Here is an 18,669-nt window from a genome sequence, read left to right on the forward strand (position 1 = left end):
CCCCTTGCAGTCGCTCCTGCTTTGCCTCACGGCCTCTGGAGGGAGCCCAGCCCCTGCACAGGATGGTGCCCTCTTCGGCCCAGTGGCTGCCACGCTTTGGCGGGAGGTGGAGACCCGGAGCCGCGACCCAAAGGCCCCGTGTGGAGCCCCCAGTGGTTAGTAAAAACGGCTGAGTGAGAACGAGGTTAATTATCTCCGTCCGTAATCAACAAGTAACTGAAAGTAAAAACCTCGTTGCACAAAGGGGGCTGCAGTCCATTCCCACTAAGTGCACTTGGGGGGCGGCCCCTCTGCTTACCATTACACTCTGCTCTGCTTGTTCTCTTTGCCGGATACCCTTAAAGAGACGGCACTGGACCGCCGACTTTTAACTCTTTGCCCAAAGAGGAATTGGTGCCAGTGCAGGGCTGGTCACCCAAATTCCCCAGAAGCTCACTGCTTTCTCTAACTCGACTTCTCGCGTGTAAGGGAGGCCAAAGGAACCGAGGGCGTGTTTCCAAAGCATCCTGCTAAAACTAACGGGAAGTTTTGCTGCTGTTTCTGGCTTCTCTTTCTGGTCGTCGGCAGCTGGACTGGCCGTGCCATTTGCGCTTAGCGTCGGTGCATGCTTCCTGGGTGTAGATGGAGAGCGCCATGTCGTGACGGGGGGGTGTTTGGCTCCGCAAGTCATTGCTATGGATTTATGTGGGGATAATTCCCCTTTCTACAAGTGTCAAAGGTGGTGCTGATCGCTTCTGCCTCTGCGGTTTGGGGCCCTTCGTGCTGGGGACCCGGGAGGGTTGGCCGAGATCTATTACCCAGGAAACACGGCCCTCTGTGTGCTCTGTCCCCCGTAGCCAAAAGCTTCGGGCCACGTTCCTCTCGTTCCCCTCCCAGCAGGCTTCCCCACCAAGGGTTCTGAGACAAAAGGCTTCCCAGCAGCCCCATTCCACGTCTGGACGGTTCTTGGCACCACGGTCAAATTTGCTGAGTTTATTTAATTTCTCTGCGTGCGTCAGTAACCCTTTGCCTAACCTGGACCCAAGAGGATGGATAAAAATGTTGGCAGTAGAAGCTGTTCTTGCACGGTCGAGGATTTCCAGAGGGCTGGTTCTTCGGGGTGGGGGGCTGTGCCAGCACATGCCAGCTCCCCAAAGATTATATGCCAGGGTTTGGTTACCATCTTGCCAAAAGACACTGGTGTCACCAGGGTGGTATTCTGCCGGGTGGAATTCTGCCATCGATGCCTCTCCGACCACACCAGCAAACACGGGAGTGAGAAGTCCAGAGCAAGGCCAAGCGGTTTGGGGTGTCGGGATCCAGCCTTGGAGTCCGGTAGTCCGCGACGTCGCTGTCTCTGGCATTATAAAAGTCAAATTAGTCCCTGGACGAAATAGTTGGGAAAAGTCTCAGTGAGGACTTCCCCTTCGTGGCTCAGTCCTGCTTCGTGTCTACACATTTTTATGTATTCTCACAAAACCGGCCAAGTGCTTGCTTCCCCATCCGAGGGATGAATTGGTTATTTTTTAAAAATATTTTAACCCTTTATATTTAACCTTGCAAGCAAACAGGACTCTCCGGTTTTTAACAATAAATCAAAGTAAGAGGTTAAAAACAGTCGGGTCAGGTTCATGTGCGTTCTGCAATAAAAATACTGGTTGGCAAATTCGGCCCAGTTCAGTAAGACGAGCAAACTGGGAGAAAAACAATCCAGCCAAGTTTCCGCCTGTTGAAACGGGGTTGGTCTGGACACGGCCTGGCAGAGGAGCTGCGTAGCTCAGGAAAGCAGCCAGTCCCACCAGGTGGATGAGACCACCGAGGAGACCCTCCCCTGCGAACGCATGGTTGGCTTTTCCTCTGGAAGTTTGGCTCCTAGAGAAGTGTGGCTGAAGCTGTCCGGGCCCTTAAGGGGCTTCGGGGCCGAGGAAGTGGATCCGGTGAAGCCCCTGAAGAGCTGATGCTGGTGGAACATCGCCTCCCCAGCCGGATGCCTCTCGGTGCGGCGGACTGCGGCTTCCATCCTCCCCAGTCTACATGCTGTCCATCATATTTGGGTGGTGCATGATGGGAGGACGCGGTCAGACTCCCCAGCCCTTTGGCGAGGCGGCTCCGTGTAGAGCACGTGGCGGAAACTCAACCCGGACAAGGCCACGGCCTGGACAGCAGTGGCCACGTCCCGTTTGTGGCACTGTGGGGGCTCCCTGGGCATCGGGCCCCCTCCGTCCTCGTTGGGCGGCGCCGTGTTGAGGGGCTGGCGGCTTGCATGGCGCCCCAGCAGTCGGGGCTCGGGGGGGACGTTCGGGACGTGTCCTTCCGAGAGGACCCCACCGCTTCCCCCGGAGGCCTGGAGACGGCCGGTGCTGCCACTCCCTGCCAGGGCTCTCGCTCTTTCTCCTAGCCACGCGTAACAATCCAGCTGCAGGACCCCGATCCACTTGTTATGCTTCTGAGCCCCCAAACCTGTGCCAGGAGTCCTGCTCACTACGCGAGGAGTCAGTCGTCCCCGTGCCCTCCGGGCCAGCCGGTCTCCGGACAGGAAGATCCCCGCTAGCAAAGCCCTCCCGAGCTTGGTGCTTGCCCTTCGCTGCGGCGTTCGCCGAGCGTCTTAACCCTGCTTCTCCGGTCGCCTTTGCAACCCCTCTGGGACCCAGCCGCCCCCCGCCCGCAGCGGCCTTCCCAGGATCTGGCCCGCCGCCCCCCCCCCCCGGCAGGGCCATCCCCACCCCGAGAGGGCCGCCCCGGAGGTGGAAGCGCTCGCAGCGCAGTGACAAGCTGGCTTTGGGCTTAATTAAACAGTTTCCCCCTCGCCGTTGGCTCCCCTCCCTCTCGCCTTCCCGCTCTGCGTTTTATCATCCCTAATGAAGCAGTCTCTTCCATCGATCCTGCTGATCGCGGAGCCTTCCTTTTGTTTGCTGGCGCTGAGCCATGCAGCCCTGCTCTGACAGCTCAGCTCCTCTAATTAGCTCTGTTGTTCTTTTCCCCCGTTTCCGCGCCTCGCAAGTTCACTCGAAGTTGCCGCAAACTTAATCCTTCCATTCCTGCCATCCATTCGCCGCCTTAAGCCGCCTTGATGGCAGGCAGAGAATCGGGCTGGTGTGCAGGCCAGCCGGCGTCTGACCCCCTGCTCCCCCCGGGGCGGTGGCGCTCGGTCCCTCGGGGGACCGGGGCCACCCCTTCCCACCCCTCGCCCCACTTGCCACGGTCCGTAGCCGGCGCCTCCAGGCGGGGATTTGCGATGCGGGGAAAGATGCCCTGAGAAGCCGCTCCTGCTGCAGGGACCGGACTTCTGGAGAAGAGGGGGCGTGGCGCTTGCCCGCAGGCCCCCGGCAGCCTGCTCTGCCTCTGTTGGGCCCGCTGCCCCCCGGAGGGTGTGGGTCACGCTTGTGCCCCTTGCACGTCGGGGTGTCCTTGCTCGGAGGGGCAGGGCTGAGACCGCGGGAGATGCTCGCGCCTCCTCCGTCCCGAGGATGCAGACAGGTTGTCCGGACACGCGTCTGCTCTTTAGGGCAGCCTCGTGCTTGGCGGAGGCCTCCGTGCCACGAAGGGGGCCGGGTGGGGGCCATCTCTCTCTGGGGCCCTTGCCACGAGGCGAGAACCCTGTGTGGCTTTGCGCAGCCTCTGGGGCGTCCCCGTCTGGGCGGCCAGGTCGCCGTCGCTTGGCACATGGGATAGGCCTGCAGGGCCGTGGGGTCGAGCTTGGCGTCCCCGGCCCAGGCGCCCTTCGCCTGGTGCTGCCCAGGCCTTCCTGCCTCCGAGTAGCCGCTGAAAGGGGCCCTTCGGCATGGGGGGTGGGGGGCACGCAGCCATGCAGCTCCCAGCGCAAGCCCCACAGCCCGGCTGGGGGCTTCCCACCCATTGTGGGAAGAGCACAAAGGCCCTGCTGCCGTGGGAGAATCGCTTGCGGCTCGCTTTCTCTTTTAAGGCTGGCCGCTTAAAATGAAACAAAGCTGGGGGGGGGGGCGTCTCTTGATGCCCCTGCACAGGCGGGCCGTCTCTGCAGCCTCCGTCACACAAGCGCAGCTGTGTTTCGGACTCGCTCGGGTGGCAGACGGAAGGAGGCCCGCACCTCTCCCGTGCCACGGCGTGGAACTTCCTGCCCGTGTCTTTCCCTCCCAGCCTGCGATGCACTAAGCAAACCATGGCCCTTGCGTTGCTTCCAGCGGCCTGAATGGGCAGCGAGTTTCAAATATGCCAGTAAACGCCTGAAAAGTGTAATATTGCAGAAAATGGAATAAGACGCCCATGTCGACCTGTGACATGGTAGCAGGAACACATCCCTGGCCATGCGCTCCTTGGAGCCAACGAAAAGCAGAAACTTTCTTTTGCATCTTGTCCGTTAAGAAGGCATTATTTGCTTTCCATTCTGCTTGGGTTTCACTCCGCGAGGCGCTTCTTTTATTAGTGTGCGAATGCTTTTAAAAGAGACGAGGAGAATCGGCGGGCTGTGGCCCTAATTGTGTTCGCTCGGAAGGAAGCAAGCCCTGCTGAAATCAGAGCCATAGCGTGTGGGGTTGTTATCCATGGGTAAACCCCACGCAAACGGGCGTCGGGCTGTGTGGGAATTCGCCAAGGGCCGTCCTCACAGCTGCAGCGGGCCCCGGACAGGTGGAGAAGCGCTTCCAGCGCTTGCCCTTGCAAGCATTCCAGAGCGGCCCCCAGACCTTGGCTCCCCGAGCCTCGTGTGCAGCGCGCCTTCCGGTGGGAGTCCCTGGCCCGCGCTCCCCAATCCTGCCCAGCCCTTTCTCTCCCCGCACTTCGTGCGCGCACCCGGCCAGGCGCCCACGTCCTCCCCGGAAGGCCCTCGTGGCGCAAGGCCCCGTGGCCGAGGCTCTGCCTGGACGTGCCGCGGTGCTCGCTGCTCGGGGAGCCTTGTGGAGCAGGCGCCTGGCTGCCGGGTCGTGCGCGGGTTTGGCAGCAGGCCGGGGGCTGCAGGAGCGCCAAGGCAGCCCCAGGGTGGGGCGGTGGGGCACCGGTTGGGGGGGGAGCTGTGCGGCTTGTCGCCAGACCTGCTGCAGGCGTCTCCACTCCTTGTCGAATAGGTCCGCCCCCCCAGACCGCACGTCGCCCGGAGGCCCAGGAGCCATGTCGCTGTGGACGGCCGCAGGACCTCCGTCTCCAGTCCAGAGCAGTGAGTACCTGCGCCCCATCTCCTGCGGCTTTGGGGGCGGGAGGGGGCCTTCTCCACCTCCCTCTGGGTTCACCAGGTGCCCTAAAGTTGGGCATGCTTTGGAAGAGCCCTTCCTTGGGCCAAAGCCATGCAGCACTCCCTGGAAAAACACGTTTGCCCCGGAGTTGGAGGCCTGGGTCCGATTTCTGTGTGGCGCCTCCCGGAGGGCTTACCTGCCCAGGATCCGGGGCCTGGGCAGGGGCCTGTGGGGCTGTGCCTGGAGAGCCGGCACCTGCCTGTGCACCTGGCGGGAATCCCGTTTGTGGGGCAGGATCGCCCTCTTGTGGACGAGGGTTGGCGCTCGCCCTGCATCAGCCGCTCTCGGGGCGCGGCTGACTGAACGTGGGGCCGGCGACTTGGGAGAGGCTTGAAGAGGCTTCTGCAGCGTGGCGGAAAACTCGGGGGTCCCTCAGGATCCCCTCTGCCCCACCAGTCCCTGGCAAACTGATTCTGGAAATGGATAAGGAAGGAGTTGTTGCCAAGATGGGGCAGCGGTCCCTCGTGCAAACGGTTTAGGGGCGACAGAATCCACACGTACTATATTCCTGCGCAATTATGATGAGCTGCTGCCTCCTCAAGGTTTTTGCTTTTTACTTGGTTTTCCTTTCCTTTTTATACGCTGTTCTTTCCCTTCCTGGAGATGAGCAAAGCTCTCGAGAACTCCTGTGACTTTAACCGCTGGAGGAGAAAGAAAGGTTGGGGAGCCGAGCCCTTTGCCCACCCAAAATGCCATCCACAGAAGGCTTTGTACATCCTGGAAGAACCTCCCGAGGCTAACGGATTGTGATGCCTTCCCAGGGCCTCTCGGTGTTAACTCTCTCAGGAAATGCCTCAGAAAATCTAGAAAAACAAGAGAAATTCTCCCTGAATGTGCTGCAGCGAGGTCTTAAATACTTTGCTGAGCCCCTGAAATGTGGTCCTCGCGCTTATCCGGTGGCGGAAGAGACCTGTGCGGACCGGCCCTTTCCCCGGCTGCACGAGCTCTTGCCGCCGCCATCGCTTCGTCTTCAGACGAGCATGGCCACCCCGACCAGGGAGCCGTCCGGCAACCAAGCGCCCTCCCCGGTGGGCCATTTTCGTGCACATGGGACCTTCCCCAGAGGCGCCAGGATGTGGCGGCTTGGCCCTGTCTCACTCTTTTCTTACTGCTCGCCGAGTTACTTGCCCTTGCCTACATCTGGGCCCACTGGGGTGCAGCTCTCCTGGGCACGGAGAACAGGAAAGGGCCCTCCGTGGCGAGCAGGCGCAGGGTCGAGGCGGTCCTGAGTGCGCCCGATGCATTTGGGCATGCCCAAAATGGTGTGCCGGTCGGCCCGGGAGGGCTCTCTGCGTGTCTGGATCATCACAGCACGCAACCTCAAGGGGTCCCAGGGCGGTCTGGGAGGGAGGAATACAGGCAAACTGCCCCTGGGAAAGGGGGCTTTGAGTTGCCCTGGAGGCAAAGCCCCCTGCCCCTGTTAAAATGGGGGGGGCAGTTTGCTTCTGCGGGCGGTTCTGTTCGGGGCCGGGGTTGGTTCTGGCTTCTGCAGCGCTCCCCCGCTGCCCTTCCCATTTCCTGGCATTGGGAGAGGGCCACCCAGCAGACCAGTTGGCAGGCGTCAAATCCGGCGGGGCGGGGCGAGCCGAGCCGCCGCCCCCCCCCGCGGGTTTAAGTCTGAGCACCCCTTTTGCACAAGAGGCAGAGCCCCCCCCCCGCGTGCCCTCCCTCGGAATGGGCTCTCCGTGTCTTCGAGGGCCTCCTACCCTCCGGGGAATCCGGTTCCCACATGGATGGACCCACACGGCACCGCGGTGGTGGGAAGTGGGTCGAGCCGAGCTTTGCCCCGAGTTCTGCCAGACTGGGGGGCAGCGGGGGTTCTTCATGAATGGCGAAAGACCGAGGGACACCTTTTTGTCTGCAGCTGCCAGAGCCTCACACTCGGAATAAAACGGAGTCTGCCCCCTTTCCTGGAGGCAAACTTGTCCTCACAACCGATCCCTGTCCCCAGCCTCCTCCCACTACTTCTCCTTTCTCTTTTCCCTTTCCTTTCCCCTTTTTTTCAATTTAATTTTATTTTTTTGGTTGCCGTTCCCTTTATCCGTCTTAAGTACATTTAGGTGTCAATTAAATTTGAAATATCTACATTTGTCAGCACTTGGTTTTTGGCCGGCGTGACGCGCGGCTGATTTGTCCAGGCATCCTGACACATGGGGGGTGGGGAGCCCCCGAAATGCAGATTGTCCTCATTAAAACCGACGCGGCAACTCTGCTAATGGTGGGCAGAGCCGTGGAGCGCATCCTCAGCATCGCTGCGCCGTGTCTCTGACATGATATTTAAAAAGGAACAGCTACAGCTGTCAGGATTGTCACATGCTGGCGCTAACCGGAGACATGTTAAACTAAACATTAGAGGGAGATCAGCGAGCCCATCTGCATGGGAACCTGGGAGGAGATTAGGGGGGCGGAGACGCCGCGGCCCGGCGCTGTGACGGACGGGTCCCCGTCCCCGCAGCCCCACCGCCACGCGCCGTGGCGGCCTCGCCGCGACCCGCCTTCCCAAGACAGCTCTTTGTGTGCGGAACGCGAGCGAGCGAGCGAGCAAGAGGTGGGTGGTAGCCGGCGGGATCGGGTTAATGAGCGGCGAGGCCCGTGTGGGATCCGAGCGCCTCGTGCTCATGAAAAATTCACACGTGGGCATTTCCGAGCGCCCGTGCCTTCTGCTTCCAGCCCAAGCCGCGATGGGGGACGGGATCTGAACGGGGTCCCCGGGAGGCCCCCCCGGTCACGAGGGGGGCTTTTGGTGACGGTCTGTGCTGCCTGCACGGAGCTCCGTGGGGAGGATGTGGGTGCCTTTGGAGGGGGAAGGCTTTGGGGTGATCCGGACCTGCCTCGGGGAATTGGCAGGTGGCCGGGAAGCCCGTCGCAGCCCTGCAAGGACCTCGTGGCATGTTGAATTCGCCCTCCGCCGTGGGCCATGTGGCCTCTCCGCGGGCAGCTCTTTGCCGAGGGCTAGGCAGAAATGCAGCCCTGGCCCCCGAGGAACTGCGGAGCTGTCGGCCGTGTGGGGCTGGGGGAACGTTCCCTGTTCCCACACGTCTGTCGGCGCTTGGGAGGTGGTTGGATGCGGCCACGTCTTGACTACATACCTCTTGGTGTGGGAACTTGGCCCTGTCTGTCTCCTGCCTTGGAGCCTGATGCCGTGAAAGAAAATACCCTTCCGGATCGAATCGCGAGGGGACGCTCAGCGTCTCACACTCAGTGGCTCGCACTCAGCGCATTCGCTGTCTCTGGGGGGGGGGGGCTGCCGAACGTGCGTGTTCCCCCGTGCTTCCCAGGAAGGACCCCCTTCGCATGCCCCTTTTCCGGGTCTGGCATGTCCCAGGGTCCATAACCGGGAAAAGGCGGCCTCCGGGAGACCCCTGGGCAAGGACCCTTCCTCTGCCGAGGGCCTGGAATCTCCTTCGCCGAGCCGCTTGACGGACCCCTGCCGTCCTCCTCCTCCGTGAGGGGTGTGTCTTTGTGCGGGAGGGCCGGATCCAGTCCCGAGCTGCGCCAGGTGGAGCTGGGAACGGCCCCGGCCCCGGCCCCTCGCCCCGGAGAGCTGATGCCGCTCCGTGGGGACACTGGCCAGCGGGGCGGGCCAGCAGGCGCAGCCCAGCCCTGTATCGGTACCGTGCTAGAGAGGCCTCAGCAGCTACAGGCGGCTATAAATTTGTATGTATCAATCAATCAGTCAATAAAAAATCAAATTAATTCATTTGGCGAGTTGGGACAAATCGCAATCCCAAAATTGCAATGCAGTTTCAGCTGCCTAGAGGGCCTCAGCAGTTATAGCCAGCTATGCATATGGGCATGTTTACATAAATAAAAATTTGAATTAACTCGTTCGGGGAATTGGGGCAAATCCCAAACCGAAGAATTCAGTCTGAGGAAGCCAAGTGGCCTCCCTGCCCACACTTCACCTCTGGGTATATTGTTTTTGAGGGGATAGCCCTAAAATGTATATTGGAAGAAAAGCACCTTCAGTTTCCGTTCCTGTGAATCTAAAATAGCAAATCTTCCCTTTAGAGATCGTGCTTTTGGTCAGTGGCCTTGTGTGGGCAAGGGAGTTGTGTTAGGATTCCTGGCCACACGATGGATGGCATGCACTTAATTTAAGTTTTGACGGAGGGGCCTCCATCCGGAAGCGATTCCAGCCCTCCTGGGAACGCGTCTTGCAGAAGAACGGTTGCCATGGGCAGGAACTGTGCCGGCACGGATGCATCCGGACAAGTTCTCCTTCTGGACACATCCTTAGTCGGCACCTGCCTTGTTAAGCCGTGCCGCAGGCAGGTGCATTTTGGCCTCAGCAAGAGTGCTTTTCTTTTCAATCGTGCGTGTGCACGTGTGCGGAGCGAGCACACCAGCCCGGCCGTTAGGTTCTCTGCAAACATCCAGACACTTGTCTGTGTGTAGGCAGAGCTCCGAGCCATCCGCTGACGAGGCAGATGTATTTTTTATAATAATAAATATTTTAGTGACACGTCACCACTGAAAAGACAACTCAACTTGTCTTCAAGGAGAAAACTTTCAGCCGCCATCTCCAAGACGGCCATTGACAGGACGCCTGTGAGTCAGACCGTGTGCGCAAACCATTTGTTCAGGCTTGTTTTCCTCCGTGGTGGTTGTGGCGGAACCTCGCCGTGTGCCGCGCGCAGCCCACAGGTGCTCCCGGCGTTCCGGCGGCGGCGAAAGGTGCCACCCGGCCACAGGAGCGGGTGGGCGACCCAAGTCGTCCCCGCGGGGCAGGAAAGCACCGCCCGGGTGCTCGTGCTCTTGTGTGGCACGAGGGTGGTGCAGGGACAGGTCTGAAAGCTGGCGGGAAGTGCCCGGAAACTCCCGGCTCCCCTTGCGGAGTCCCAGCCTGCCAAGCAGCGTCCTGTGGCAGAAGCAGAGGCTGCGGAATTCAGGCGGGTTGTGTGTCTCTTGTGGGGTGGGGAGCTCCCAGGGTCTCGCGCTGCATGCTGGACTCTGCCCCCTCGGCACGTGCGGGGCATCTCGCTCCTTTCGGGCTCCTGAACCCGTCCGTTGCCAGCAGGGCTCGCCCTTCTTGCCGCTGGAGGTCTGTCCGCATTGGCTTTCCCGAGGTTGGTTTTGGGGTCCCACTCTTTGCCCCCCCCCCCTTGGCCCGGGGCCTGGCGCTCCAAGCGGTTCGGGAAAGCGCATCTTTTCCTCCGGCCGGCCTCCCGTCCTTCCTGCCGCACGTCGTCACTCGGAACCGCTTCGGGTTTGGTCTCCTTCCGCTCGGCAGGTTCGGCTCAGTAACCGCCTTTCTCTCTCCTCTCCCTTCTCCTTCAGCTTGGTAAAGCCCACGCGCCACTATACCGTCTTTCTCTCGGAGGACTCTTCCGGCGATGAGTTTCCTCAGGAAGACGACCCCGGCTCAGCCTTCTCTGACAGCTTCCTCTTCTCTGCTCCTTTCGAATGGTCCATCCCTTGACTCTTTGGCGCTCTGGCCCGGCACCACTCCCCCTCCTCGCTTGGGGCACCCCTGCTGTGCCGCTCCTCTCTGCCTTGCGCGGGTGCTTCTCCGCCAGCCTTGTGTGTGTGTGTGTGTGTGCGCGCGCGCATGCATGTCCCCCTGCCAAGCTACTTCACTTTGCCCGCAGGGGCGGAAGGCGGGGGTCTCCCGTGTCCTTCTCTGGGTGGCCCGGCCTGGCTCCCCCCCCGCTGCTGACGTGGGCCTGCTGGTGCGTCTCGGGAGCTTCCCACCCTCTCCGCCCCGCATCCCGCTGGCTTTGCTCTGATTTCTGGAGTCCGGACAGCCGGCTGGGCAAGGCGCCTTGAGCGAAGGCCCGGCCGGGGCGAACGCCAAGGCACACGGCGTTCCTGGAGCCGACGGCCGAGGGGCCGGGCAGCACTTTGGGGCCCACGGCTGCCTGCCAGTGGGGTGGTTCCTGGTAGTGGGGGAGTGGTCCTAGGAACTGGGGGGAACGGGGAAGCCAGGCCTGGGTGCAGGGCCGGTTATGGCTCGGAGGAAGAGAGAGGGCTGTTCCCGGGGACAAAGGCAGGGTGCAGGGGACTGACTCTCAGACCAGCGGCTTGCAGGGCGGTTGGGGGCAGCTCAGGATGACTGTGTCCGTAGTCTTAGAGCTGGGCTCTTTGGGTGCCCGGGTCGTGGTCCCCCATTCCCTTCTAGGCTCCAGTGTTCGTCTTAGGATATGTGAATTCTTTCCTATCCAGTGGCGTAGGGCTAATTTTCGAAGCGCTCTGTGGGACAATCCCCATAGCCACAACCTCGAGGAGCGCGCAAAAATGCAGGCCACTCGGTTGATCGGTCCGGTCCAGCAAACTGGTTTATTTGGTCCTTTGCAGCAGGACCCCTGTAAAACTCCGGGGTCTTCGTGGCCTGCTGAGGACCAGACCACCCAGAAATCACAGGTCGGGGTCTGTTGCCAAGGAAGGTAGTTTTCCCCGGCTGCTGTGGAGGCGGATCGACTCCATGAAGGGGGCCGGACCGTGGACTGGCAAGAGCCGGGCCGGGCTGGCCAGGGCAGGGCAGGGCCGGGCCGGGCCTTCTGGAGGGTCGCCCTAAGTGGGAGGCGCCATGATGGCAAACCTGCGAGGCCCACAACTGAACGTCTACACGACAGGAAGGGCTGAAGTGGGAGGCAGAGAATCCTGTGTGATAAGAAGCGCCTCCGCCACATCCGCACCCCCCCATTCCTGCCCCCTGAACTTCTGCTGGTCGAAGCCTCGGTCCCCACGCACGGCGTCGTGTGGCATCCGAGCGAGCGCCACCGCCGCCTCCTCCTCCTCCTCCTCCTCCTCGGACGGGGGCGGAACGAGCCAGCCCTTGCTAATGAGTTTGCGGGCGCAGCTTAGCCAGGCACCGGAGAGAGACGAGCCCCCCCCCCCACCGCTGCCTGCTTCCCGGGCCCCCTCCCATGTTTTCCTCCATCTAAAGCCTCGCTTAAAGGGCACGGCGAGACGAGCTGCCAGTCAAACGCCAGTCGCGCTGGAAATGCATGTCAGTTTGCCGTGTTAATTGGATGCGCACTGCACTTCCGCGCTCGCGCTCGCTCGCTCGCTCTCCTGCGTGCAGAGCCGACATGCAAATCGCAGGGTGTTCATGGCCCATTTGCCAAGGTACGCGGGAGCGGGGCTGTTTGGCGCCGGAGGCTCGGGAAGCCTGCGCAGCCGCCCCCTCCCCACCGTAATGGACACAGCCCTTCTCGGTCAGGCGACACCACCAGTCCCATCGTCGGTACTAGCTCCTGTTGCTCCGGAGCTGTTGGCCCCGAAGCAGCCGGAGCAAGGCGGTACAGCCGGGGCTGGCCTGGCGCAAATACCCTGCGTGGTAGGAACGAGGGGCGCACGCTCAGCTCCCGGGCAAAGGCGGCGGGCCCAGTCGGAGCACCAATGCCACGGCCAGGTCCCCATCACCCTCTGGAATCCCCTGTGGCACGTGACCGGGATCACAGGCCGGCCACATCCTCAAACCCCCCACATGAGCTGCCACAGAGCTCCATGCTCCCCCCCAGCCCGAGTTCTCTTTTCCGTGCACCTGTTTCCCGTGCCGATCCCTGCACACTTCACGCTGCGTCGGGGCCGGCCCAAGAAGGGCGCGGGGGCCGGGCCGGGGGACCGCCGTTTTCCGTGCCTCCCGGCCTGCTCGCTCTGGGTCCGATAGTCTGTCCCGCGGGACCCTCGGCTCCGTGGCTGCTGCTGGCTGGACCCCCCGCCCCTCCCCACCGGAACACGCTGGCCCTGCTTTCAGGCCTCCTCGGATCGGAAAGCAAGCGCATGTTGCTTCCCTGCGCATGTTCGGTGTTTCCGGACTCGTCTAGCTGCCTTCCGCAGCCCGGTGTCCTCCAGATGCGCCCGATCGCAAGGGTGATAGAGATGCGGTCCGGCACAGCCGGAGGGCCCCGGTGGGGAAGCGCCTCGCTGGGGGGCGCCTCTCCGGTGACCACGCATCTCTCCCCCTCTTCCAGGCCCCAGCCTTACCGCACGCTGAAGGAGTCGGACAGTGCCGACGGGGAGGAAGGTCTCAGCCTGGAGCGGCCCCGCGACACTGGCCGCGCTGACCCCCCGACGCCGGAGAGCCCTGCCGAGCTCAGCCTGCTGGAAGGGCTGTTCTCAGGCCTGGAGGTGGAGCCGCCACCGCCCCCACCGCTCAGCCAAGCCAAGAGCCTGGAGGACCTGCGGATCCCGCCGGAGCCGGCTGACCAGCTGCACGACGTGGACTCTCAGGTGCGGGGTGCCGGAGAGCACCGAGGCGGGCGAGGGACGGCTCCGGGCGGGAGAGGGCTTGGTTCCTCGGTGGCTTCTGCGGGGTTGAACCAAGCTGCGGAGGGCGGAAGGGGGCGCAAGGGTAGCTGGGGAGGGCGGGCAGGGGGCGGGCGGGAGAGTCTGTCGGTGGTAGTGGGGACAGCCGGATGGGCACGGACAAAACCTCTGACCAAGCACCAGGGCCATCGCGGCAGGACGTTCCAGGGAAAGGGAGGCAGCTCGGAGGGGCTGCAGGAAGCGCACTGACCCCTGTGTCCTTCCGGCAGAGGACGGACCCTGCCTTCTCCGAGGAGAGCTGGGCAGCCCCGGGGATGAAGCGTGCCCACCACTACAAGCAGCCGTGGGGCCTGGGCTGCGACGACATGGCCATTCCCAGCAAGCTCTTGCAGAGCTCCCCGGAGAGGCCCCTGACACCCCTCGGGAACGTGCCCCCCGTCCCGTGGAGGCCCCGGAGCCGGGACAGCATCTTGGACCTTGTGGAGAAGGAAGCGGGCGGCCCCGTGGGCACCCAGGGGAGCATCACCATCCCACGGCCACAAGGGAGGAAGACGCCGGAGCTGGGCATCGTCCCGCCGCCACCGCCGGCCCCCAGGCCGGCCAAGCAGCAGGCGCCCCCGGGAACGGTCCCCGGCCCCGTGGGGCAGAGCGGCCTGGCCTCGGAGCTGCTGCAGGAGACTTTTGCCGCCGGGAGCCTCTCGCGGGACCCGGAGTTCGGGCAGCCCAGTGGCCTCGCCTCACAGCCGCCTCTGCCACTTCTGTCCAGCGCCGGCGGGGCTGCGGAAATGCTCCAGCCCGTGCGAGTCACCCAGGAGGGGACCAACAGCGACAGCGACTTCCTCCTCTCCCTCCTCGACCCCTTGAAAGCCGGGGGCGGTCCGGAAGCCGGCTTCCGTCCCGGCGGCCCCCGAGGCCTGCTGGGCTGCATGTCCCCCGGCACAGCCGGGGCGTTCCCCTCGCCGGCGGGCGACCTCATGCCCCTCGCGGCGGCACCCTTCGGCCAGCCCCTGGCGTTCCCCCGCCCGGCCGCGCCCTTCGTGCCGGCGCCTCTCAACCCCTTCGTGCCGGCCATGCTGCTCACTCTGGCCAGGCCGCCCGGCGGCTCCTTCGCCTCCCCGCTCGGCCACGCCTACAGCTCCAGCTTCATCACCTCCAGCTCCAGCTTCTTCCCGCCCCAGCAGCCTCCCCCGAACCCGCTGACGCTCTCCATGCCCAACCTCTTTGCCCAGGCGCCCGCGGCCCCCCTGCAGCCTCCGCAGCCCACCCACAGCGGTGCCCTGCCGCCGGCACGGCGCGGGGGCCCTTCCAAAATCCGGACTCTGCCTCTGGCGCACCCCGCCTCCAAGCTGGGGGGCCGGGCCGGGCCAGCCGCCAGGCCCAGCGACCTCCCGCTGGCCCCCCATCCCGCGGGCGCAGCTGAGGCGGTGCTGCGCCCCTCCGGGCCCCGGGAGGCCAGGGATCCCTTCGAGGAGCTGCTTAGCAAGACCAGGCAGGAGGTCTCAGTCACGCCCGGCAAAGTGGAGCAGTTGCGGCGGCAGTGGGAAACCTTCGAGTGAGCGCCGCAGCCGCCCTTCCTTTCCTTGTTGCCTGCTGAGCCCCACAAGCCCCCGGTAAGCCTGCGACAGCCCGAAGCTGCCGGGCCGTGGGGCCCCCGCAAGAAGAGCTGGCTGAACCCCGCTGTGTGGCGGGGGGGGGCCGGTGGGACCTTTGCGGGCTCCCTCTCCATCGCTGATGGCCAGCGGTGGCCAAAAACAAGACCTGGGGTAGGGTGGGGTGGGGCACCCCCCAAATTGCCCCAAGGAGCAGCTGGATGCGCGAGTGCTCAGTTGCTCCCCAGGCCCCTTCCTGCCCCCCCTGACACCCCTGCCGTCACGACCCACTGCCCCCGCCCGGGGGCGGCCTCGCCCTTCCCCAGCGCCCGGTGCTGCACTTCGCGTTCTGCAGGGCGCAGCTCCGTCTCGCTTTCACACGTACATCCAGCGCACGAGCCCGGCGCTCGGGCGGGCTCAGCCACTGGCTCTTCGGCCACGCTCTCTTCCTCGCCGGCTTCTCTGTTACACAGGCGCACTTTTTGTTGGTGGGTGGGCGCTTCTTTGAGCTCGGCCCTTTGCCTCCGGTCTTCGCCGGCAACAGGGAGCCTCCCCCGGGAATGGAAAAGCTTTCCCGCCCCGGGCCGAGCGCTTGCACCTAGGGCTGAGGCAAGGAGTCCACCGAGTTGGAATTGCCAACCTTGAAGCGCAACGCACACGGTCAGGGTTCCCATAAAGGGCGCCCAGGTGGGCAGACGTGCGTGTTCCAGCAGCTTTCCCCATCCGGACATCCTCCAGCTAGGTTGGGACTCTCCCCATTCACTCCCCTGTCTGGGGATGATGGGAATCACACTCTAACGCAGCCGGATGGACATCAGCTTGGGGAAAGCTGCTCCAAAGGGTTCCGAAACGAGGTCGAGTGGCACCAACACCGGGACTTGTGGAAGGGAAACACACAGGACATGGGGCCAGAGGCCGATCCTCGGTGCGAGGTGGAGCCCGGCTGAGAATCTTGGCAGCCTCAAGAAGCCCCTGCACCCTTCTTCCTCGCAGCCCCCTCCGGACAGCAAGCAGATCTGTCCGGGCTGCTACGGAGGGACAAGAAGAATTGGAAGCGAGTCCGAGCAACACACGACTGCCACAGATGCTTCAAGGGCCTGGATACATCGGCCTCTCCATCAGCAGCCGCTTTGAGTTGGGTGACTTAGGTTTAGGGTATTCTGAAAACTGGGCCTTCTTTCTCCGCACACGCTCAGAGGACGCCAGTCCTCCGCGGCTCCCCTTCCCTTCCCAGTCCGTCTGGCTTCCGTTTTTGCGCCCATCCTGGCATTTCCTCCATGCTGCTGAAGTGTCACTCGAGGCTTCCGACGTCACGCCTGTGCCTGTGGAGTGGAAGTGCCCGGGAGATCACCAGGGGCACCTCTTGGCATCGCACGCACATCATCCACGTCTGTCCAGCTGTCGCTTTCTCTCGGTTTTGTATTCTCTCTTTTGCTGGGAAAAAGATGTTTTTGATATTGCCTAGTTCTGAATAGTAAAACACGTCAAGCCCACTCGTCTATTTCATGCAAGATCGGGGTGCATTCAGGGGGTGTGGGTTCTCTCCCTGGGTCCTGCTGGTGGGCTGGGGAGACCCACGCTCCCCCCCAGTTTTGGGGTTGGGGGCCACGCTGTTTGCATCATGCACTCCTCCAGCTGGGTGCCCCACCTTGCAGAGGGCGAGCCCCCAGCTGCGGGGGCTGGAGGGGGTGCCCTCACGGGTCCCACAGCCTCCCGGTGGTGAAACAAGCGGGCAGTGGCATCCCCCCCGGGGGTGGAAGGATTCCCTTCTCTGTGGGCCTCCAGAGGGGCTCGGTGAGTTCACCGCAGGCTCCACGCTTTGGGCAGCTTGGGCCCACTGGCCTGTTGGCCGGAGGTTGCCCGTTCCTCCGTGCAGCCACTGCCCACGTTTACTCTCATGTAAATCTGTGGCCAGCTCAGGACGCAGGCTGCAGCCAGGTGCACTGCAGGCCCGGAGAGAGAGATGCGTGGCTGCCATGCCGGTGCCGAAGCGGCTTTCTCGCCCGGCGGGTCTCCAGCCCACCCGGTTCCTCCCTGGGTCCCCCTGCCTGCAGAGTTGCCGCCAAGTGATTTCCTGCGTGCCTGGAGGCAGCCGATCCACCCCTGGGGCCTCGGGATGGCCGGGCTCCCATGTCGGGGGCTGCCCACGGCATGTGCCCGCCTCCCCGGCTGTGCCAAAGCATCCGGAGTGCTTCCTTCCCTCGGCACGCTCTCTCCAAGCGGGAAAGAGAGGGATGCCTCATGCTGCCAGCGTCATATTTTGAACTCTGCGGCTTTAGGACGAGTGTCCCCCAGCTTGCTGCCCTCCAGATGCTTTGGACTCCGATTCCCATCGGCCTCCGCCAGCAGGACCAGTGGTCAGGAATACTGGGAGTTACAGTCTGAAGCAGCTGGAGGACACCATATTGGGGAAGAGACCTTGATCAACCCGAACTGTGACCACAGTCTTAACACTGTTTACATCCGTCCGCCAGGACCCAAAATCCTGGAGGGATTCAGTTTTGAAATGTCCGTGTTCAAGGAGAGAACATGTCTAGAAATGGAGTCTCCTGCTGAAGCGTTGGCGTTGGCATTGGCCGAGGGGGGAGGATTTGGCTGGAGGAAAATCTCCAACCATGCCGGGAAGGATAGAAACCGCTAATTCGCATTTGGCGAGTCTCCCTGGGGCCCAGCCAGCCTTCCAGCGCGAAAGGGAACGTCCCAAACCGTGGCCGAGTGGCAGGTGCCCTCTCTCTTTCTGCAAGGTGCTGATCTCCCGGGTCCCCCGAGGACCGGCTTTGCTGCACGGATGTGACGTTTTCAGTGACAATCAAGCATCTGAATTGCTCGTGCGGTGAGCAACCCAGGAGGCTGCGTGGCACTGGGCGAGAGCAGTATCCGTCTGTCAGGGAGGCCTATGAAACAGACTTTACGAGAATTCACGCGAACCCACGCGCAGCAGAGTTGCAGTAGAAATAGGGAAAACGCATCCTTCGTCACTTCCGTGCTGTCAGAAATATTTATTTCGCCCCCAGCCTCCGGGTGATCTGGCAATATTTGTTCCATGTTTGTGGCCTATAGGATGAAGTGCCGTCACAGGGGGTGTGACCCCAAAAGGTCTCAGAAAAGCGATGGGAAGTTTTGTCCTTAACACGATGGCTGCTGTCAGTTTCTCATTTCACTTTTTGTCTGCCCAGCATACAAAAGCTGAATAAAGACTGGATGTTGCCAATCTGTAGTCCTTGGCTCGGCTGCCGTGATATTATGACGTATTCATAAACATTTGAACTTCTCCAGAAGAAATAATCAAATTGTCTCCCCCACCCCTTTGGTTTATTAGGGTTCCCTTGGTTGTACCAGTTTATCGAACCGTTAGAGCCAATGACTTGGGTGAGTTTCAGGCACCTCTTTGATCTTCCTTTGACTTTCTAATTGTGTCGCCTCTTCGTTATGGGACGGTCTTATCTGTATAAATTGATGTAAATGTTAATTACCACAACGGTCACCCGTCTTTTCTTTAAAGAACGTCAATCTGTAGCAAATATTTTTGTGAAAAAATAGATCAATTAAATATCAGATGTCACCAGTTCACGGTGGAAAACAAAACGTCCGTAAATTATACAGAAGGGCTAAAAAAAGCGGATTTGTCACCGCGGCTGAGCTGGACCTTTCTGGTGCTCAGACGGGGGAGAACGAGCCGAGGC

General features: G+C 62.2%; 1 protein-coding gene across 2 annotated transcripts in view; it reads left to right on the forward strand.

Moving 5' to 3' along the window:
* The window catches only part of DENND1A (DENN domain containing 1A), a 197,236-nt gene extending 179,039 nt beyond the window's left edge, over positions 1 to 18,197 (forward strand). The window contains exons 21-24 of one of the 2 annotated variants that reach the window (XM_044439857.1): positions 5,019 to 5,107; positions 10,464 to 10,592; positions 13,103 to 13,361; positions 13,667 to 18,197. In XM_044439857.1, the coding sequence (XP_044295792.1) occupies positions 5,019 to 5,107; positions 10,464 to 10,592; positions 13,103 to 13,361; positions 13,667 to 14,953 (1,764 nt within the window). In that variant the 3' untranslated portion in view covers positions 14,954 to 18,197. Of the gene's footprint in view, positions 1 to 5,018; positions 5,108 to 5,786; positions 6,093 to 10,463; positions 10,593 to 13,102; positions 13,362 to 13,666 lie in introns of those variants that run through there. The other variant, XM_044439854.1, reaches the window with a different exon arrangement.
* The last annotated feature ends 472 nt before the right edge of the window (positions 18,198 to 18,669 follow it).

The sequence above is a fragment of the Varanus komodoensis genome, unplaced genomic scaffold (genome assembly GCF_004798865.1).
Source record: "Varanus komodoensis strain SLA01 unplaced genomic scaffold, ASM479886v1 scaffold36, whole genome shotgun sequence".
Taxonomy (NCBI): domain Eukaryota; kingdom Metazoa; phylum Chordata; class Lepidosauria; order Squamata; family Varanidae; genus Varanus; species Varanus komodoensis.